Source organism: Metopolophium dirhodum, chromosome 4, assembly GCF_019925205.1.
Source record: "Metopolophium dirhodum isolate CAU chromosome 4, ASM1992520v1, whole genome shotgun sequence".
NCBI lineage: Eukaryota > Metazoa > Arthropoda > Insecta > Hemiptera > Aphididae > Metopolophium > Metopolophium dirhodum.
In genome coordinates this window covers 2,244,810-2,269,689 of record NC_083563.1, presented here as the reverse complement: position 1 = coordinate 2,269,689, position 24,880 = coordinate 2,244,810, and the positions used below count along the sequence as shown (strand labels likewise).

Here is a 24,880-nt window from a genome sequence, read left to right as displayed (position 1 = left end):
AAAAAATAGAAAATTGCCTATATTAAACTCCTTAAAAACGGTCGGTATCAAATCCCTTTTAATAAAAGAACTCTCATAAATAAATTAATGTATTCGTCTTAATAACTAATATTTTAACTAGGTACTATTTTGTAAATAATTTAAATTTAGTTGTTAAGACCCTAAAAAAAACAAATTTTTATATTTAAAATTTAAAATTACTTGGAAAATATCCTGTATATCTGTGACCCTATAAATCGTACCTAATAATATTATAATTTAGAAATTTGTAAAACTAAATACTAAAAGTATATATCAGGGGTGGCCAGTAACCTTAATTTTGAGAGCCGCAAATTTATAAAACTAATTTGAGGAGAGCCACATTGTTAAGAGATGTTTATAAAATGAAGACACATTTTTCATTTTATATCGAATTTAATTCAAATATTAATGTTCTATACTACACAGAACATAATAATTATTGACATTATTATTAACATTATTGTTCAGGTATACATCAAGGAATGAGATTTTATAGTTATGAGAACTAAGAAGTGCTTTTTTGAGTGTTAATTGTTTCTGTTAGTTTTTCTGGCTGATAATAAAATTGGTAAGCGCAGTATGCACAAGTTCACTTAAATGTTCATCAGTTAGTTCAGATCGATATTTAGATTTAATGAACTTATGCGTTGAATACAATGATGTACACACATAAGTAGTCCCAAAAATGTAAATAAGTATTTTCAGAACACTCTTTTGTTAGTGGGTATTTTTCTTCTGGAACATTTTTTCACAATTCTACAGTAGAAACGCCACTTCGTTTGAGTTCTTTCACTTTTATATACTATATATAATTTTACTTAGGTAGTAATACTTGTTTGGGGTATTTTTACAACACGCCTATACCTCAACATTATACAACGGCCGGTTGTATATTTTATTTAGTTGCCTACTATAAATAATATATATACTATACTTATAAATGATAATATACCACATTATCCGCGTCAGAGCAATGCATAACTATATTATAATAGATAACAGGTAATAGGTAAATAAGAATATAGGTACCTACCCATAAATGTTTCTTATTTTGTGACGTGATCTATCCACACAAAATATCGGTCTCGTAATAAATACTAAATAGGTACATCCCAAATGATATTTTTTTCTCTACACATACGTCCGATTAGGTGAAATCAGCTGAACCCCCCCCCCCTCCCCATCTCCCCTCTATGCGATGTGGATTATAAATTGGTAGGTACTGCGGTTAGCGACCGTGATTGTGACCGTTTAAAACGATTATACGTGGACCCGATCACGAGACGATCCCGCCGCAGTCGCGAATAATTTCCGTGCCCGTTCGCATTGATGCGATACGGCGAGCAGTCAGTGAGACGCGCGTACAGCGATGGCCGATTTTGCTTCGGTTATGCAAAAAGTGGACAAGCCGCTGCCGCCCGACGCTCGGGTGATGGGCCTCCAGCCAGACGACCTGAGGCTGTACAAGGCCCGATGGATAATTCTGGCCGTGTACATGCTGTACTCCATGGCCAACGCCGTGCACTGGATACAGTACAGCATCATATCCAACATCACGGTGAAGTTCTACGGCGTGTCAAACTTCGCCATAGACACCACGTCCACCATATACATGATCGTGTACGTGCCCCTGGTCGTACCGGCGTCCTGGGTTCTCGACCGACTGGTTAGTGTTGTATTGCGTTCGTTCGTCACCATTGCTGTCGTTGTTTCTGTGCCGGTGGTGGTCGGGCGCGTGGCCACGATTTTTGCAAGGGGGTGTTTTAGTTTTATATTCATACAACATGTGGGGGTATCGCAATACACTGTTTTTGTCAATCTTCGTATTGGTGGCATAAAATACCTATGCAATAGAACCATATGACAACGTATTTTGAATAAATCTGAATCATATAATAGTACCTACATAATATTATATTTATTGCATATAATACTGCCTATTTTGGGGGAGGGGGAGGGTGTTTAAGAGCCCAAAACACCCCATGGACTGTGGTGTAGGTGGTGAATAGTCACGGTGGTTGTTGTCTATTGTTAGTGCGACTGTACATAGTCGTCAATGATGACGTAAATACCAGCATCAGAAACATTATTACCATCGTCCGTAATTTATTATACGCAATACACAATACACATAATATATTATATAAATCCGGCGATCGGTTATAATTGGTCGACAATCAATAAATTGACAAAATGTCCACCCCCAAAATTGGTTTTAGACTCCACTGTGGTGAATATGCAATCAAACGCGCCCAATGCCCATTAATATATATATATATATATATACCTATATAATTTATTATCAGGTAAAACCAAACCGTATGAAATAGTTAAATTATATACATATATACAAATTGTCATATTAGAATAACCGTCTGCAGCATCACCATCGAGAAATGCACATATAATAAAATAAATTAAAATTTATAAAATATATAATGAATAATAATGATAAATATTGAAGAACCTCATACTAAATTACTTTATCGGTTACTCAGTCCAGATAAAAAGAGTAAGTAGGCAATTGTAAAGTCCAGCCCAAGGGTTTAAAATAATTTGTTTGATACGTTTCTTGATTGATGGTACTACAGTTGGTGGCGCATTCAACCAACATGTGTTTGGTGGAAAATATAACATGTACATGTCATCTATAGTGGGTGCTCCCTACGAGACATTGTAGGTACATATCCATGAGTTCAGTATATGACCTATTCTTAGTCAGTTGATATCGTTTTCTTTCTTCTGTGCTAATGATTGTTCTGGAGAATAGTAGGCTTAATTTCATTTAATTTGATATTTTGTTTTGACCAAAGGATTTGCCAGGATTGTTAGGTATTTACCTGTATTATTCGTTTAATATCACAAAAGGTGATGAGCAAAATTTTGTCTGCGGCGGTCGAGGATGCTATATTATTGGCGTGTATGTCGGCTTTTTTGATTCCTTCGACTGACCGGCAACCAGTGACCTGTTACCCACAAGAATTTTGTCAATAATTCTCCTTTGGTGTGATTGGTGGAAACTAAGGTGGTAAATATTCTTTGCTTTACGTCATTACTCATTAGATTTACGTGTGTTTGCAATACTTACAGTTGTGCTAAAAGAGTAACTTAGAATGATAAGTATTATCAAATTGTTTTTCAAATGTATAATGAAGGGATTTTAGTATTTCACAATAGCAGTTTCTTCATCATTGTTCAGTGTATATGGATCACTCTAGTGTGAGCTCGAATGTTGTTACTTCCTTATTATATTTATATACAATAGCGATTCCACATTACATACTTTCTATTTTGGAAGAGTATGGTGTATATATTAAATTTTAATATACTTAGTTTATTACGATAACATGTTTTTTAAATCTTGTATGTATAAATGAGAGCTATTTGAGTCTCTGGTTAGATTGGCTAGAATGGTATCAATATTTATGAGTGCGTAGTCCATGGAGGAATGCTGAAGACTTCAGACGTGAGGTTTTTTTTAAATTTAATGTTGCATTTTCGAAAATGGCTTGCAAAGAAGGACATCATTGGACGGTGGATATAATTTTGTTTCTGTCCAGTTTAGTGGCAAACATCTTTGCAATTCATTGACGTTTAATATGGAGTGGCATTATGATGGTTATTTGACTGTATTAAGTTGGTAAATGGTAATTGGACTGGACTAAAAAGTTCTGGTTGCCATTCTTGCTTCGGCGTTATTAATAATTGTACCTACATATCTAATATTTTTTAATTATTTATTAGGTATGTACTATATGCAACTTAATATTATGCAACTCTATATTATATAAGTACGATTTATTTTTTTTTTTGTAGCTTTCTTTGTCAAAAAACTTTCAAAAGTATTTTTGCTTCGATCGAAACAAACTTTAAATTTTATCTGATAGCTAAGGTGTCTTATCTTTTTAACCAGTGCCTACCTACCTAAATGACTATTTAAATTATTATTCTTTTGACAATGTATTCGTGAATAACACGCGTAAATAACAAAAAAAAAAAAAAAAAATCGTTAATATATAATATACCTACCTACTTATATGGTAGCCGGTAGGTACCATATAACGTAGTACAATTCTTAATATATATATAAAATCTTACAAATATGCAAGATACATTATAATAAATTGTAATACATTTAAAAATTGTTCATTCATATAGTTGCACGTTTAGTAATATTTAATAGTAGCACGAATCTAGCATGAAATCTATGACTTAACATCAATACAAACTAACTTCAATCTGTTTAATTGGTCGAGTTTTTATAAGAACAATAAATTATTGAAAGTCACACACTAAAATATAGAATAAGAAACAATGTGATAACGCGTGGCCAGGAGGCACGTAGGTACCTTGTAAAGTTTATGAAGAAAGAAAATGAGTTACAAATTGATGAAGTTTTAAAACTGCCCTTCAAGTTCCACTATGCCCATTGCCCATAAGTCATAACTTACAGTTTTATTCGAGTCTCTATGGAACAAAACCTATTACAATATTTGATTTTGCTAAAAAAAATTTGAACGAGTTTGGAAGAACATAATATCATAATTGTGAGCAACTTTTTCACTAATGAAATATCGAAAAAGCAAAAATGCTTTTGCGACTAACCGATGATCACTTAAATGCTGTCTTCAGAATTTTTACATCGAATATCAAACTTACTATCAGCAAATTGGTTGATAATATTCAAATTCAAAAATCACATTAACTTTTACTTTGTATTTTAGGTTTCTAAACATAAGTTTGGAACACTTTATATAGTTATATCCCGGTTCCATCCGCCTGTCCGTCCGTTAGTTACCAGTACATAGTTACCATTGTTTGTATTAAGATTTTATAACCCACGGTTCTATTCAAAGTATGTTTATACTAGCCAGTATTAAAAAAATCAAAATGTGAGTGTTTGATATTATATTGGATTCATAGTATTCAATATTAAAAAAAAATATGTACCAAATAATATTATAAAGGTATCCAAAAAATTATTTTTAAATTGTATAATATGGAATTATATTTTATTGCGTTGTATTAAAAAACGTTTAGAAACTGGAAAACTAGCACGCTCGCAGCTTTCCTAACATTTATTATTAAGTATTATAACTTTGTTTATATATAGCTTGTTAAATTATTATACTTAACAGTTATGAACTTAATATAACTACATTTTATATGACAATACAATTTTGTTTAAAATAAAATAATGTATATTCAAATTGTGATCCGTGAACAATTTTAATTTATTTTTTGGCCCTTGACATCAAAAAGGTTACCGACCCCTATTGTGAACGAAGACCTGCAACGGTCCACATTACACAAGGCAATCAAATATTTTAAATTAACAAATCAAATGCTGTCAGGATGATCAATCGACTACACAATTCAATTATTTAACCTCAAACAATATAGCAGATTTAATTATACCTTATTTGATAAATGTATTTTTTATACAATTAGTTTCAGCCCAACAATATTTATGTTAAATAATATGTTCGTGTAATTATTTAAACAACTATGGGTATAAAATGTATGTACATAAATTCCCACCCTAAATAATAAATTTTTTATAATAATCTCTAAATTTGAATTCAGATTCATCAAAATATTCATCATAAATTAATTATTAATTACATTTTACAAAATCAATGCAAATTTCACTTGAGTATTTGCTGTTACTTCTTGACAACCTGGTATTAAGTTTTTTAGGAAATCAGAACAAATGAAATGATGGTTATTTTGGAATATTTCAAAATAATAAAATGTTTTAACCAATGACTAAACGCAGAACGTGTATTATAAATACCTATATACTAATATGTACGAATAGACAACTTTGTCACATAGTTGCTTGTAATTATGTTTTAGGGTCTTAGAGTGACGATGGTGATGGGCGCTGCCGGCACATGTCTGGGCGCATGGATTAAGGTTTTTTCTGCTGTGCCGGGTCGATTTATGATCACGCTGTTGGGACAAGGTTTGGTGGCGTCCTCACAAGCATGCATCCTGAGTTTACCTTCCAGATTAGCAGCAGTTTGGTTTGGATCTACCGAAGTCTCCACCGCATGTTCTTTAGGAGTTTTTGGCAACCAGGTAAATGCGTCTTAACCTTTTTTCAGGACATAGCAAAAGTTTGTGAGATAGTTAATAATTCAATACGCTGATAAAAATAAAAATTAAAAAATTATATTTTTCATGTTATCATGGATTTGAAATCCATTACAAACTAAACAAATAATGTTCAAAACGTATTTAGAATACTGACAGCTTATATAAATATGTATAGTCGTATTGGTGCAACCATACTACAGTACCACACATCAATAACTAGTGACTTGTCAAATATTCACAAGTACAGGGTGGGCTATCGTGTTTTTAGTGAAGTTGATATAGCAGCATAGTATCCACGCTCTATACATAATAGGTATTGTGTTAGGTGGTACCTACTATATAATACAATTCTGAATTCATATAAAAACTATTTAGGACATAACACAGACACATAATATAGTTACCTTGTATACTCAATGAAAATGTGTCATTAATATTATACCTACAAACGCACAGTAATTTAATGAGGATCAATAACCTTTTCTAAATCTCAATAGGCTAAACGGCCAAATATCTATATACCAAAACAATCTGTAATAAAATGAAAATGCCATAAATAATTAATTTTACATTTATTATTAATATAAAAGTCAACAAATGCAATAAATTAAAATAACAAATACTTAAGTATCCAAAAATTACATTTTAAAAATGCACTTGTATTTAAATACTAAATACTACCTACTTATATTATATTGTAAATACTAAATTATAATGTAGGTACCTGGTACCTACTGGACCCTGGTAATAGTTTCTGAATTTTAAAATGTAAATTTTTATTTTATATCTAAAATGCCTACTACATTTCAAATTTTATCCAGACATCTAATAACACAATCGATAATATTATAATAATGTAAAATAAATAAATAATTAATTACACATAGTTAAGTTAGTAATTTTGAGTGGTTAATTTTAAGAATTAATACCATCATGGCATTGGAAATAGTCAAAATATAGTGAAGCAAAATATATTTAAACTAATTAACTTTATGAAATAAAATATTAAATCTATCCGTAAAAAACCCGGGGGTAGTTGTTCTGCTGTATAGTTGTAGGTGTCAAGTGTACCTAGTCTTTGAGTAGGTCACTGTTGAATGCCTTAATTTAAATTGAATGATAAATCATTGAATAATATGATGATAAACGATTCTGAGCTGAGACGGTCTGTCAGTCTATAATTTATATATGCATTTATATTGCTGTTTGTAATTTTTTTTTGAAATATTTAAACGGCAGGTTGAATTTTCGATTAATTTTTGATTATGTGTAATATTACCTATAAGTTTATTTTGAAAATTGTATGTCTCTACAGTTATTTTTTTTTTAATTACAACAATAAAACATAGTTAACTTTATCGTAATCCGGTATTGCGTAAGAACTATCGTTATCCAACATTTTATATTCTCCGTAGAGCGATAAATGTATTGATTTTACAATGATGTGTAAGTTTTTTTTTGATTCTGTCATCGCGTTTTAGCAAGCCCTACTTAGAAATTTTAAGGCCCGGGGCTAATATTTTTATGGGGCTTCTTAACTTAAATTATAATTTTTTTTGTTATTTGGTATTTTTATACTCAAATTATTTTACAAAATTATAAATAATTTACACCATATGTATATATAAGTAATTATTTAATGTTGATTAATATAAATAAATCGTATATGACTGTATTACATTAATATATGGTGGCCCTAATTATGTCTGCAGAACCCCATTTTGAACAATAAAAAAAGCTTCGTTTTTCAACTTCAGCATATTTTATGGTAGAAAATGAATCTAGTTAGTACTTTGGGTCGTCGAGAGAAGAAAATTCCAAATAGGTCCAAAAGCGTCGTTAAAAAAAAAAAAATTAAGAAAAAACAGACATTTCTTCGCAAAACTAGTTTTTAACATAATCGATGTGGTTTTTAGTTGTAACTAAAAAAAATAACCAAATATACATGAAATTTTCACCAAATGATTATTTTATCATTTTCTATACATGGTAAAATTTTCAAATATTTTGACTAGTTTTAATTTATTTATAGACATTTTTAATTTTTCAATTTTTTTTTGCTCTAAATGTCAATAAAATTTCTTTTAATTTAATACAAGGTTCCTCTTACCATGTTTTGGACGAAATTAGATATTTAAACAAAGAATAACAATAATAGTTATTCTGATGTAATTAAAATTAAATATTATTCGTGAATACTTGAAACTTTTAAAGTATAGTACTATATTTTATACACACAATGTCATTTTCAAGTGCAATGTTTTTGGAAAAATTAATTCAACCTACTGATTATAAATACTAGTATTTAATATAATCAATGGTATTACCTGCAACGTTAAATATTAAAATAAATTACTTCAATATCAATAATATCATAAATTATAGTGTATACTTAATAATAAAGGCTGACAGACCTTTTACAATGATTTTATATTATTGAATTCAAATTTAATACATCCATTGTCGACACACACGACACCTAATGTACAGCAGAGCAGAGCTGTACACCCACTTGCTCATCTTTTTTTTTGTTAAGTATTCCTATTACCTTTTGGCTATTACTAATTACTATTCATTTAAATTGATTGTTTTGATATTTCATAATATTATTAAAAATTCGTTAATTAGAATTACATTTGTAGAACGTGATAAGATATTGTCATTCAAATTAATAACTAAATATCACCTTCCTAATTACTATATTAACTAATTAAACCATTATACTTTTAATAATATTATGTATGTAATTTAATCATGTAGGATATCGTATATTTTTAATAAATTGTTACCTAGTATAATTATTCTATAAAACAAAGGTTAACTGTCATGTTATTCTACCATAATTTATAGACCCTTTAATATATATATACAAAAAAATATGCTACGATCACAAGAAAAATAACATCCTGTTTATCTAATCTAGTAAATATTTGATTAATTACACTACAAATCATAACAAACTGTATGTATATGTACCACTTGCTACTTACATTATTTCTTGACTTTGCTGCAATATCTTCCAGTACCATTATGTAGTTATATTTTCATAAAGGAACCTTTGACAGGATGTTACCAATATCCATAATTAGTGTTAACGACATTGCCCTCGTAACGGTAATGTATATCTGGTTAAATTAGGTCCATTTATATTAAGCCGTGAATAGGGGGACAATATATAGAAATGGGTCCACATAACTATAATATGAGCACTTAAGCCGCACTACCGTGTATCAATAACAAGACCATGAGATGTGAAAAGCAATACATTTGTATTAAATGCGTGTATGGTTGCCTATTAATATTTAACTTTGTTATCGATTTAGAATTATATGAAAATTTTATTAGAGTAGAGAAAATCATAACATTTTTAATTACTTTGAATTTATTTATATGATTACCTATAGTTTATTTTTTATTAGAATTTCGCGTAAAATTACAACTGTTATAATATAAATAGATTATAGATAGGTAACATTATAGTGAAGCTTATAATAGACCTTTGATTTTCACCTATTATAAACCGACATTACCAATATTTGTATAAAATAACAGCCAAACAAATACATGTTGAAAGTTTTTATTATACTATTGAAGAATAGATATTTTTAATTAAATAAAAATAATTATTATTTCATATTCATATCCTGTATGTATCAATTTATTATCCGATATATTATTTTTCTTATATTTTTCTTATTAATTTGTTCGTCTGAAGAATGAAACGCTTATTACAGCAATAAACATTTTTCATCTTTAACTTCGTGACGGTGAGATTTTTTTTTTTTTGAGGGGGGATACAAATTTATTTCAAAAAAGTAATTTTCAAAGTAATCAGGAAAAACAAAATAAAATACGGACATGTTTGCCCCAAATCGACAAAATATATTTTGTTTTATTGTTGTCACAAAATAGCAGTTGAGAATTATTTATCATCAAATATTTAGGTATAGATATTAGCATTTCCTAACATTTTTATAATTTTCAAAATATTTTGACTTTTTATATTATACAATATATTGGCTCTGTACTTATAAATATTTGAAAAGTTCTGCTTTTTTAGTTATTTTTTGATTTATGTATGATAACAATATAACATTTTTGTTTGTGAGTAAAATGTAATCAAGGTTTTTTGTAATTTGCTATTACGTGATTAAAAATATCGAAAATACACAGTCACATATTTTTTTAAGCGTTTGAATTACAAATATACACTATTCTTCATAGTCATCAAAAAATATCAAAAATCCACACGCATAATTTTCGTGTACAGTTCAATTTTTAACGAAATTGGACATAGACGAAAATTAACAAATTATCTTTAACAATATTTGTAATTTTTTTGTAACTCAAAAAATGATTGTAGGGACTTGACATAATTCGCAATTTTGAAAATTATTATTTTCTCTGCGTTATAATATTTTCAAAATATTTAGATTGATTTTAAACTATTTAGGCAGATATTTACATCGATCTACAGTTATTCGGTATTCATTTATAAGTTATAAACAATAAAATATTATAAATTATAATTATTATTACATAATGCGAGCGATATTATTTAGGCATCTTGAAAAATCTAGCATTCTAGCTCAACGGTACCTAAATCTGCAGTATTATACTATTAGAAAAATAAAATATTGATTTCAGTTGTATGTAGGTATTATAAAGTATATTTAGAAATAGAGGCTGACATACCATTTCTACCAGGAATTATTTCATCCATTATAATGACCTATTCAATGGTACATTATTTTTATTTTTATCTTTATTTATTCTTCAAGAAGATAATAGGCCCCACGTTAGAAGGTACTCGAAACCTAGTATACAAAAAAGTGACTATTGCTACTCAGTTTATTTTTTTCAGATATTATTTGAAAATTTACATTTGTCTATAGCTAATATTATTAATTTGAAATTTATATTAAATCGACAAAATGTATCAACAGGTATAAAATGATTTCATATAATATATAAATAGTTTATACTATATATTCATCTTTTTAAGGGGTGATAAATACCATAATATAGATGGTAATATTATATACCTACCTGCATCTAAATTATGTTAAAATTTAATCTACTCCGTTTTTTTTAGCTAGGAGCAGCACTTGGATTTTTAATACCACCGATGATAGTACAGGATAGTGACAACTTAGAAGAAATAGGATATGATTTATGGAAAATGTTTATATCCTTTGCTATTTTGAACACTGTAGTATTCTTTTTAGTTATTTGGCGTAAGTATTGTGTGTGTGTGTGTGTGTGTGTCTTCAAAATGAAAATTTAAACTTAAAAAAACAAAAAAATATTTGTTTGTAAAGAGTAATTATTGAGTGAACGTTTTTAAGTTGAATAATATTTGTTAATAATGTCTTAAACCAAAACCATACGTTATATTATTTCAGTTATACAAGCCGAACCACATATAGCACCAAGTAATGCCCAAGTTGTACAAAGAAAAAAAAGAGACGACCCGGCAATATTACAAGACGTATTCATGAGCTCGGTTAAAGAACTGCTAAAAAACAATGGATACATTTTATTGCTTATATCTTACGGTATTAATGTCGGTGCATTTTTTGCTATATCAACTTTGCTCAACCAATTTATTTTGCTCTATTTCCCAGTGAGTAAGCTTAAAATTAAAATAACTCAAAGTAATTTGGTGCATTTATCGTTTTATTTTAGGGTCACGAAAAAGACGTCGGACGAATTGGCCTAACATTAGTACTATGTGGCCTAGGTGGTTCGATTATATGTGGATACATTCTAGATAAAACACATCTCTATAAGTAAGACACTTATTATATAAACTAAACCTAGGTAACATTTTATCTTATACCTATATGTTTTATATAATTGTCTAATACCTATTATTTATTAGGTAGAAGGTACCTAGTATAATTATTACTCAATAACATTTAATCATACAATTAACCTCTGTGCATGACCTTACCTCACGCCATGATCGTATATATCAGCAAACACCAATATATTCCGAGAAATCAGAATATTAAAAATAAATATAGTAGGTACTATTATAATTAATTATTTATACTTGTACAACGGCCACTTTTGATTAATAAATAAGGCTTAAAAAGACCTCGTTTTAACAATCCTAACACATATCATGATAATCTATAAATTAGATCACTGATTTGATTGATGTATCAGAGCTTGAAATCAAAATGTATGAATTTTAAATGGTAATTACTATTTATTTAATGGAACGTCTATAATTTTTGGGATTTGTCGAATTGTTGTAAATTTACTATCTAATCTTGTCTTGGTCTGATGACCGAATTACCTTTACATTATTCTTGCTTTTCATTAGTACCTAAAATCTACGACGAGTTTTAGTCAATATAAATAATAAATTATAAATTTAATTATGAATTAATAATAAATATATATAATTAATAAATAACAATTATAAATAAAACATTTTAAATTTCTGCTTTGACTACTAAGACCATTAGCATATTATTTGTATACAATTACATTTTAATAATAACTTATTCAATTAAAAATTGAGAAAAGAATAAAAATAGAAGAGAAAAAAATCAGAATTTTAAATAACTATAGAAGTCGCATCAATTTTATAATATACCTATTTTTTGGGCATAATATACAAATCTGTAAAGTTTTTCCAGTTTTTTTTTATATTTATCACTTACGAAAAAAAAGAAGACGTTTAGTGATAATTTATTTTCATTTCATACTTGCATGAAAATATATATATAAGATCTCGTAAACGACCATACTGAATATACCAGTTATAGATGATATTCGAGTTAAAATAAACAAATTAGCATAGGAATTTGGAAGTTTCATAATGTATTATGTATATTGATAAAATCCATTAACAATAATGTTGTATTACTTGAAATTAGGATGGTTTAAAAAAAAACAAGACATTATATATATATCAGTATTAAATTAAAAATATAATTTTCTATTCTATTTCACCACTGAAATTTTCATGATTTCATAAAAAGCAACAATCATTTAATTAAATTAGTGTAATATATGACATACCACATCAGTAGTGGACTGGGAATAAAATTGGCCCCGGAGAAACAGAAAATTCGGCCCAAATTTATTCAAGCAGCCCAAATTGTCACCAGGCCCAGGCGGGGATCGTACCTACCAATTAATATAGTATATTTACATTTTAACGGTAAATATTTATCGATTCACTACCCGAACAACTAATTAAACTTATCATATAAGTAACCCAAGTATGAAGTAATACAATAATATATTCAATATAATATTTAAAAAACAATTTCTTATCCATTACCAGATTACCGACCTTTGTGGATTTTATTTAGATGTTTGGTGCTATATAGTATATCTAGCATATATAGTTGACATAATTTATCTAACGTACTGCATACCTCATTTTAAAATTCCTAATCCAATATGGATGTTACATGCATATTTTATTAATTACAATAATTACAAAATTTACAATAATTTAATTCTGTTATATTTAATCTCATGATTTAAATGTAAATATTACTGTTGTAAATATTGTAAGCCAATAACCTTAGTAGTTGCGGCTCAGATAAATGAAAAAATAATAATAATTTAACCCTATAATAACTTGAGAGTAAAATATTATAAGATGATTCATATTTACAGACAGACGACCCTGATGGTTTACGGCAGTACATTGATCTCGATGTTGATCTATACGTTCAGTCTGTCGCATGGTCAATCTATTTGGATAATATACATTACGGCTTCGTTATTGGGGTGAGTTTGGTCGCCGGAAATAATCTATCACTGTAACTTGTATCTTAAACAATAAAGGAATATCAGTAAGAATACCGTGTTATAGGAGGGGGCATACTAAGTAGGGTGATGTAGGTGATCTCTAGAGCGAAATTTCACCGCAAATCTTTATTTTCGTTCTAAAATATTACCTAAATTATATAGATGCCTAATCACAAAATAAAGGAGAAATAATATAATATGATATTTAAGGTTATATAACCGAATCGTTTCCGTTATTATATAAATTAAAATATACATTTTTATAAATCTTTTTTTTTTCTTAAAATTAGTTGGCACATAGCTAATTAATAGTATTAATAGATAAAATTCTATTCTAAAATAATAGAGTAACGGTATTCATGCCGAAACAAATATTAATCAGCAGGTACCTAAATGTGAATCGTTACAATATTTGAACTTTATAGAATAATATTAAGGAACTATTATTAATTTTCAATCGGGTGTTCAAATTGATAAAATATAAAGAATTCTATCCAAAGCATGTATTATAAGGTTTTGTAAATTATCTTACATAATACATACCTAGGTATTTAATTTGTACGATAGCCGATAGACAATAACTATACAGCAAGTAGCACTGTTTCAAAATGTGTTACTCAGTGGTATTACCATATTGTGATAATCGCCACGTGGATTTAATCATAGTTTATCTAACATTATTTAATTTAAATTTAATAGCTTTAGTTAATTTATCTTAAATAATTTGACTTTATAACATTTGAATGTTCTGCAATTCACAAATGCAATCAGTTTAATATGTATTAGTTTTTTGTTAAATGTTTGTTTTGTATTTATTATTAGCTTTTAGATTCTGAGTGAAACGATGAATGTATTGATTTTACAATGATGTGTGTTTTTTTTTTATTTTTGTGTCTGTTTTTACACGATAAGTAGTCGAAATAATGATTGGATTTTGAACTTCGGTATGTTGTTCGATGGGAAAGTGAATATCGTTGGTGCATTAGGGAGGTCATTGGGGAGTGACAAACAACATAAAAATTAAGGAAAAACGGGAATTTTTACGCAAAATCGGTTTTCCACAAAGTCGATTTTGGTTTTTGGTATAACTCTAAAACAAATGAACGTATACACATGAAATGTTCATTTATATTAGCATTTTCTGTACAAGATAAAATTTTAAAAATATTTTGATTTGTTTTGAACTAATTATTAACATTTTCAGTTTCCAATTTTATTAGTCTTTTTTTCTAAGGTTGTCATTAAAACTTTATTTGTTGGGTAAAAAAGTTTGAAAATTTAATACAAGGCTCCTACTATATTGTTACATTGACATTTGAAAAATATTTAAAATCCTTAGTCAAAGTTTTTTTTATAAGCATTTAAAGTTCAAAAATAGACAAAATATGGAAAAATCACGAAAATTACCAAATTATTTTGAGTTAAGAATTCATAAAAATTTTTCTTTTTAAATCTAAAACTTTAAAATGTAATACTAGATTCCTTAAAAAATTATATACTTTTATCAAAAAAAAAATGTCTAAGAAAGTCAAATTAAATTTTTACGTTTGAAGTTCATATTTTCACAATATTGGATAATCACTCCATTTCTCATGTAGCGGTTTTGTTATTTTATTGTTATTCAAAAACGAATAACTGTAGATAAATGAAAATATTACTGAATGTTTATATTTTCATTTGCTATACACCATAAAATTTTAAAAATATTTTGATTTTTTTTGAGCTGCTTATGGACATTGTCAGTTTTAAATTATTTTTGTGTTTTTTCCTATAAATATCAATAACATTTTATTTGTTGGGTAAAAATGCGTGAAAATTTAATGGCAATATATTTTTACAATATCAGTTGAAAAATATTAAAAATACATATGCGCAATTTTTTTTTATTAGGATTTAAAGTTCAAATTTTGACAAAATGTATTAAATTTAATATTTAATAATAATTATTTTGTAGTTAAAAATTTAAAACAAATTTCCTCGTAAATAGGTTATATATAAATTACTTTCTTCACAATAATATCATCAAATATATTATTGATACCATAGGCTGACTGACCGTTTTTGCTCAGAATCGTTTTTCTTATAGAATGATATTATATCATTGAATTCAAATTTAATACCATCCATTACAGTGACCCACTTGTAACCTACTGTACAGCAGAGCGACATCCACTTGCCCACCTTTTTTTACTTTTAATACAAACATTATGAATTATGATAGTAAGTAGGAGGTGGAACTAGACCAGGCCCCCCAGGAGTTTAAAGTACAGGTCTTAGACTTCCTGGCCCTCAAAATAATAATGTGCCTAAAATCTAAAAACTTATATACAATAATTTGTTATAATATTGTAAAGTACCTTTTAAATATAATATTATGTTAAATTAAAAAGCATTACAAAAACATATTTTGTGCTAAAAGTATTTTAAACTAAATTCGTACGATTTTACAAACTTACTATCATAACTTGAAACGATCATAAGTAATGTAATATTAATAAAAACCCGGGATTGGTTGTTTCAGAAGTCGTCTGAGTCGCGTTGCGCGTCGTCTCAGTTTCGATGAAATTCTGTAATAATATGATATTATTTAACTAATTATAATTTATGAAGATTTTTACTGTCAATATCTCTAAAATTGGTAGTCGCCATGATCGACTAATTTTAAGTATGTTTGTATTTCGTCGCATGTATTGAGTGCTTAAACTTAATTTTTAATTTTTTTATTTTTGTGTCTGTCATCACCTTTTAGGACAGTTTCTTCAACAGTATCTTTTCTGATAGGAAAGTGAATCTAGTTAGTACTTGGGGGGTCAGAAGTAACGACTAGTAATTGATGACATTTCCTAATAAAAGAATGCATTGATGATAAAATTAAAAATCAAATAATATAATATAATACCTACTTATTTATTATCTAGAATAAATCATAATCTTAATTAAATATAATATTCTTTATTACATTGATTTTTTTTTTTGAAACCATTATTATTTCCTTTGTCACACTCGAGTATTTTAATTTAAATTCAGTCATCTCAGACATGACCGATTTCTGTATGCAAAGCTGTATATGAGGAGGAGTTTTGTAGGTTCTTTTTAATTACCTACAATGAAAATATTATTTGATTTAACCCCCCCCCCCAAAAAAAAAAAAAAAAAAATTTGTTCCAGCTACAGCCTTGTCCGTATGTGTAGAATGAATGATATCAAACAATTTCGTACGTAATAAACTAATAAGCAATAACGCTCACTCTCTGTCGCATCGGTTATGGTTTTAATAAGACTATCTTTACCGCTGATGGCAAGAATATCTTACGAATATTCCTATAATCTTTCGTATACTTTTTTTTCCAGCCGTGGATAGCGTGATTTTGGACTGTTTTATTTCTTCGATTCATTCACAATATTCATCATTATCGAAAAAAAATTATTGACATTACGTTTATTTTCAATTAATAATAAGTTTGGTTATTGTCAAATTTTAAGCGCATTTCATTTGAATCCAGTATAGTACTGTCTCACACCGGAAGTGTCCATAACGACACCTATAGTATTGAACATATTTTTATAAGTTACAAGCAATAAAAACGAATAACGACAACATAAAACCTGATTGACCATACTATGTTCCACAATCAGACCGATCACCGATAAAGGTGTTTATGTTTGTTTTAATACGGATTTATAACATTGCAAAATAATAAATATAATACGGAAATGTTGATAAAACTAAGAAATATCAAACATTGCCTATAGCCTTTCCAGTCATTGTCAATAATGACTAGGTAATCACGACAATTCCTAAATTATTATCTTTTCCGGTAATATATACAATATGTACAATTGTACAATGTGTATTATAACATTTACGGTTTACCTATATCATATAATATAACTTATATATGGCCATACATGATATAGGCTGTTCATGACTGGATATCTACCCGTCGGCTACGAGTTAGCCATCGAATTGACGTACCCAATTCCGGAAGGCACGTCCAGCGGTTTATTGAACGGCGGAACCCAACTGATTGGCTTCATCCTAACGTCGATTTACAGCTGGGTGTTCAGCACCATGGGTGATTTGGCGGCCAACATGATGATCGTCGGGTTGCTGACTTTCGGGTTCTTGTTGACAATATTCATACCGGCTGACCTGAAAAGGCAAGCCGCACACAAAGCGATCGACGACAAACAAAAATTGGAATTTGGACTTTGAATAATAAAGATTGTATTATATTATACGTAAAATATTTTATTGCGATCTACGTCGTATCTTCTATTGTTACCGGATTCATTTATTGATGTATTCTATTTTTTTAAATTCGTATTGGTAATATTTTATTATTATACTATAATTGTATAATACTGTGTACATAATAATATTATATGATATAATAATATAGTACAATTATTATAAAATGATATATTTAATATTACTTATATGATAATATGATAATAATATAATATAATTATTATTATTATGAATGTACGACAAATTATCATATTATGCATACAAGTATTATACAACTATGCAAGCGAGCCCGGGGTCACGGACAACCAGACTAACGTTTTCCTGCACCGAATTTGTGGAATTAGGATGGTAAATACTGTATAGTGTATTAACGTTGGTATAATGTATAGATCGATAGATATATTTTATACAGTGCTGGTATCCATTAGGCATCGTTTCTTATTCGGTTGCACCCTTCTTCCCTTTCACTTTGTATCATCCGACACGATAACACTACGGCTATAATATATATATATACGACATTACTCGTTTGTACGACCTCTGTTTAGAATCCCCAAATTACTGAAATTCTTCGGATTGTTAACGTTTTTAATCTTAAAACATGTCTTTGATATATTGATTTTTTGTAAACTGGAAAAATTTAAACTATAATATGTGTTTTTTTAAGTTAAATAATACCTAGAATATTGGTACACATGTCCAAATACTTTATTAATACGACATTTATTTGTGTTAACAATACCTATGCATATTGACTTTATGAATATTTTCAAAAAATATTCTGTAAGTACCTAATGGTATTAAATATAAAAATGTTAGTGAATATTATACTAAATAATAATTTAATAATCATATATTATTAGAAGATATAAATTATTTTGAAAGATTGGTATTTTAAGTAACAATAATTATTTAAAAAAAATCAAATTTCTAAATTTATCAAATATTTTAAAAAAAGTAAAAAGTGAGCCGTCGCGGGACGCCTGGCAGATGTGAAACATCGAAATTATTTTGTACAGAAAATAAGCATGACAATTGAAAGCATGGTTTCTTAAAAGAAATAAACATGCCTTAATCATGAACAAAATATTCAGATTTTTTTAAGAAAAATTATTCTTTAATTAAGAGGACGTTACACCGACATTTGTTGTCTCCGTCTTACCAGTGCGTAACATGGAAAATTTTACGCTCAGCAGATCACGTTTAGCTCTGTTAGTTTAAAAATTAGAGTGAATTTACCTCTTATAAAATTTAAAGGTAAGATTATTATCTAGGGAATTTCATAGCATTTGTATTATATTTTTATTTTAAAGCGAGTTATGAGTATTTTAAAACTGTAAATTGTTTGCACATCTTAAAATACTCATAGATCGCTTTAAAATTAAAATATAATGCACATGGCACATACGCACTTGTAAGACGGAGACAACAAATTTTGGTGTAACGTCCTCATAAAGGCGCTTGAAATTCGCACGTGTGGCTTGCGTGCTTTCCGCATATTTCCTCGTCACGAATGTAGCCGGTCTCTCCCGCCACATTAGGTGTTTCAGTGCCGTTCCCAGTGCACCCCCTCCCCCTTGTTAAGCTTGTTTTATATTATAATATTATACTATTATATGTTAGATAAACTACGGCTAAGATTCTTGGACACCAAAATTGGACATCTGGAACAAAAAACGCGTGACATACCAAATTTACTTTCAGAAATTCATGTTTTAAGCCGTTAGCTCAAAAATTAGAGTGAATCGACCTAGTATGAAACTTGATGGTAAGAACATTATCTGGAAGTTTTTTTACAAGAATTCAGTTTTGAAGTGAGTTATGAGCATTTTTAATTTACATTTATTTTACACGCATAACTCACTTAAAAACTGAATTATCATAAAAAAACTTCCAACAAAACACAAGTAATGTTATTACCATCAAGTTTTATAATAGGTGGATTCACTCTAATTTTTAAGCTAACGGCATAAAACGTGAATTTCTGAGCGTAAATTTGGTATGTTACGCGTTTGTATGTTACGCGCAATATATACGGATGTGGCGTCCTCTTAATATAGTTTTGTCTTCTTGTAAGTAAATTTTGATAATATTCGAACAAAAATTGAAATGTTTTGTTTACAACACATATTGATATAATGATATATTAATAAACTTATATTAATGAATACATTAACCACCTATGATTTACAATAATGTTAATACATTGTTATATTAAATGTAGGTACCATAGGAAGCTGTTAACATAAATATATAGTCATAAAAAGAGTAGATCCACTTATGAACAAAGGGGTCATAATTAGATATTATAGCATTGCAAACACAAGAAAAAAAATTAAATGCCTCCCCTCCAAAAAAAAAAAAAAATATTTCTGGTTACAACACTGAAATGTTTCACATAAAAAAAATTATTAGTACAAGTTGAATGCAATCAATAATCACTATTCACCATTATAGAAATTTTTAATTTTACAACTTTTTGTCATAAGCATTATTTTATCTAGTATCTGGATAATATATTAATATGTTAGGATAATTCATCTAATATTATTTGGTTATAATATTAAAAAGTTCACTATGGACATTTTATAACGTTATGTTTTTCTTAACATCACTTTAGATAACTTATTGATCGTATGTCGTTTCTAACTCCTTCAGTGCCTCAGTGGTATTTTACTCAATCATATGAAACAACTTAATTACCTAATTAATAATCAATTGTTGAACCATAATAATATTATTATTAAACATTTTGTTCAGAAATCAAACATTTCCTTCGGTAGTTCAGTTATTTCTTTTTAATAATTTATTTATTCAATGTTAAATGCAATAATGCAAAAAAAAACGATGACAATTTATAAAATAGTTGTTCTCAAAAATCGATTATTACATTTTAATGGCTGCCAAACTGCCAATTTGTTAATATGATTATCAGCATTCAGCGTTCTATTTTAATTCCATCCATTGTTTAAACCACTCGTTTTGGCAAGTTGCAGTATTGTAAACCCTAAATCGTAACATATAGTGTAGTTGTAACGTGGACACACGTACAAGTATTCAATCAAGAGTTTATATAAAATACTTAAATACGTATAAGAACTAAAAACAAATTTATAAATTTATCATGACTTGCAAATAATATTTTTTAAATAAGATTTTATACAAAGAGTGTACAAAATCAGGAGTTTACAAAGTACCCATAATTTATAAAGCACAGTTTAATAGGTTTTAATTATATTATTTGTAATAACTTAAGTGGTAATTAACAATAATACCGTATCATCAAATAGGTAGGTATTATATAAGCCACGATAAATGCTATACCTACTGATATATGTACCTACAAATATACAGCTGCATGCGTAGTAGTGTAGTACCTACAATGTTTAGTTTGTGCCAATAGCCTTGTGGAAACAGTACATTATAGTATCCATAAATTAGTGATAGGTACTAAAACGAAAAAAAATATATTATACAGATTAGTGATTAGTGATGATTACTGTTACTGCACAAATGCATAAATACATAATAATAATTATGATGCACATCGAACGAATGTCATGAACTCCTGAACCATACTTCACTTTATTTTTTTTTTTTTTTTGAGGTGGTGTTAATCAGACATTATTACTAATTATCTATGAGTGTTTATCTACAGTTACAAAACATTACAAACATCTCTACAATTGTACACAATGTATTATTATTAACACATGGATGCCTATATTTAAATTGTATAATAACGATTTCAGTTTGATTTATAGTAAAACAAAAATGTCTGTTCTGGTTTCAGCACGGTTCTTACAAAAATAACATTAATTTAAATTCCTCATTTTATCTAGATCAAATATAATTTATATATAACTCGAAATAATCAAGAAGATCACAGTCATTAGCAGTTAGCACGGAAAAATTCCATAGCACGTAAACTACATGCCTGTATCAATATCGGTCCCTGCTTCTAAACCGTGCGCTTTTCTGTATTTTTTTCAAAAATGTAGCGATGATTGACGATAGTTTCTGGTAATAGACTGAAACAAAAAATTCAGGGATGATGTATGTCATCGTAATCGGAAATAACACTATACTTTATTGTGGTATAGACTATCGGTTCCCTGCAAACCGTGAGGCATGGAGTAAAAATGTGTACCAACACATTTATTCACACAAAATATGCAATATTAATATAAGGCATAATCAATATGTACCTACTTACTATGAACAATATCCAATGGAATCAATAGCCAGCGGAATCGATATGTAGATATTATAAACAGTATCATTGGTGCGTGAATATCTATTTTGTGAGGCAGCCGCCTCATGCAAAAGTGTGGGTCGGTATCCCAGTGACTCCAGTCTCCAAGACCTAGACGCCTGCACTAGTTTATAATATTTTATACTCGCATAGGTGATATGACCTGCGTTTAAAATGTGTAAAATAATATCAAAAAATTAATGTTACCCACACACCAAATTAGTGATAATTTCTGATTAACACCAACTCAAAAAAAAAAAATAAAATTAAGTATGGTATAGTTCAAGAGTTCATAATACTCGTTCAATATGCATTTAGTAATATGAAAAAATTGGTGTGGGTTAGGTAGTACTTATTTAAAGCAGTTGCTCCATATGAATAAAAAGTTCACGCCGCCAATGAACAGTGTAGTCTATGGAGACGATACTAACTAGTCGATAACTAAGTCAGCAGAATCGATATAAGTACGCCCCCACACTTGCATGTAGCAAATAACAACAACTCTTAAATAAAAACTAATGAATTTATTAAATATATTCAATATAAAAATGTCGCAATTCACTGTTTAAACTAATGCACTCTAATACTTTAATAATAGGAAATACCAGGTAACACACATTTTTATTATGTAGGTACTAAATATTGTCTACCATCTACAAAATTATAAAGCGGCTAATGCCTAAAAGTTAAAATTCAAAATTGTATTCAGATTTCAGAAGTAGGTACAGTTTCAAGCATAAAATATAGCAATATATTGTTAATGAACAATTTAACTGCAAATATTTCGATTAATTTAGTTAAAAATCGGCTCATACCTATAATATTTATATGTATTAACTACCCTCCCTATACAATATTAATACGTAAAAATTTGTTTAGCGAAAAATGATTACCTATTTGTATAGTCCCTGTTGCTGCTGTATGAAAGCGTGTTATGCAAGTGCTCGTAATTATTTAAGTTCTGCATAGTTTATAATAATAATACGTGTGATAGTGATGTGGTGTATCGGTGTATGTATAAATAACTACATTATGGTACAACTTTAAACTGGAATATATCAATAAAATTAGATCTCACGGTTTGTCGCATGTTTTTATCATAATCATTAATCGGACATATTTCGTATATTCCAATTTCAATATTTTCTGACACGGCATTTTTATTTTTCTTAAATTCCTATATAATAACTACCTCAGCTATAAAAGAACACGTGCGTGTTGAATATTTAAATTCTTTATTTATATACACATAATGAAGTAAAATTGCACTATAGTGTCGTTACACTATATGATATATTATAATCGTGTGTCTAATATAGTAATATGAGACGGAAAAAATTTAATTATTCAGCGCCATCAAATCAGTTCTGAACCGACATAGAAACACTAAGGCTTTAATCGTTTCAGTAATCGGCAAAAGTCAAGTGCATATAATACACTACGTATATTTAGTATATATCATATGGGACCCTTTAAAAAATAGGTATATGATTAACAAAAGTCGATAAGGTTTAAACTTCTAAGACGATTTCTACGCGTACGATCGGTTTTAAATTAATAAGTTTATCGGGTCAACCAACATCTGATATAGAAAGAAAAATTAAAATTTAATATAATGTCTTTAATCTTTATCATCGCGAAAAAATTATAATGATGTCTTGTTTCTATAAAAAATACTAACCAGTAAAATAGTATGCCCTGAACTGTTAAATACAATTAATTTTAGAATACCACAAATAATTACTCGCTCTATGATATTGTAATTTCAATTTTGCTCTATACAGCCCAATAAACCGTATATTAGCATTTAGTATAGTAGGTACTACGGTATTAATACAGTCATATGGATTTGAATAATTTTGATTTTTTTATGATAATATTAACCTCTTAAAATATTATGTATACCAATATTATTGAATGAATTGTTTATATCATCGCATATAACTAAAACTGTACTTTTTGCCCCTTTGGCGTTGGAAATTATAATAAATAAATATATCAATCAGTTATGAGTTATCGGTACCAAGGTCGATACCTATATGGCTATATTATAAGTAGGCCCTGATTTACGTGCATACGCATGCAGTGCACTAGCATACGTGGCCTCAAAATGTCTAGCTCCCTAGTCTTTACAACTCTATATTATAGTCTATACCAAAAAAATTGTAGGTAAACAGTTAAACATAATATAAAAACTCGCACGCGCTCTTCTTCAACACAAAAAAATTACTCTTTATCATAATTGGAAATCAATCATGATAATATACAACAAAAAAATATTGACGTTTGAAGATAGGTACCTACTATGGTTGAATTCGCAAAAAAAGAAGAAAAGAAAAAAGTGCGTATTGTAATTTTTAACTTTGAAAAAATTGTTGTGATTTTACGGGTTAAACTTGTATTTTGTAGTCAGCTAACTTAACCTTTTTTCTTAATTTTTACCAATATTTTTATTACAAAGGGCCCAT

The 24,880-nt window shown here is 28.4% G+C and overlaps 1 protein-coding gene across 1 annotated transcript; it reads left to right on the top strand.

Annotated features, from left to right (window-relative positions):
• The first annotated feature begins 1,274 nt into the window (after positions 1-1,274).
• Positions 1,275-18,327, top strand: LOC132943509 (heme transporter FLVCR2-like). The gene is made up of 7 exons (XM_061012535.1): positions 1,275-1,687; positions 5,881-6,105; positions 11,219-11,360; positions 11,529-11,749; positions 11,812-11,915; positions 13,771-13,884; positions 17,824-18,327. The coding sequence occupies exons 1-7, from the start codon at positions 1,391-1,393 to the stop codon at positions 18,119-18,121; spliced, it is 1,401 nt and encodes a 466-aa protein (XP_060868518.1). The 5' UTR covers positions 1,275-1,390; the 3' UTR covers positions 18,122-18,327.
• The last annotated feature ends 6,553 nt before the right edge of the window (positions 18,328-24,880 follow it).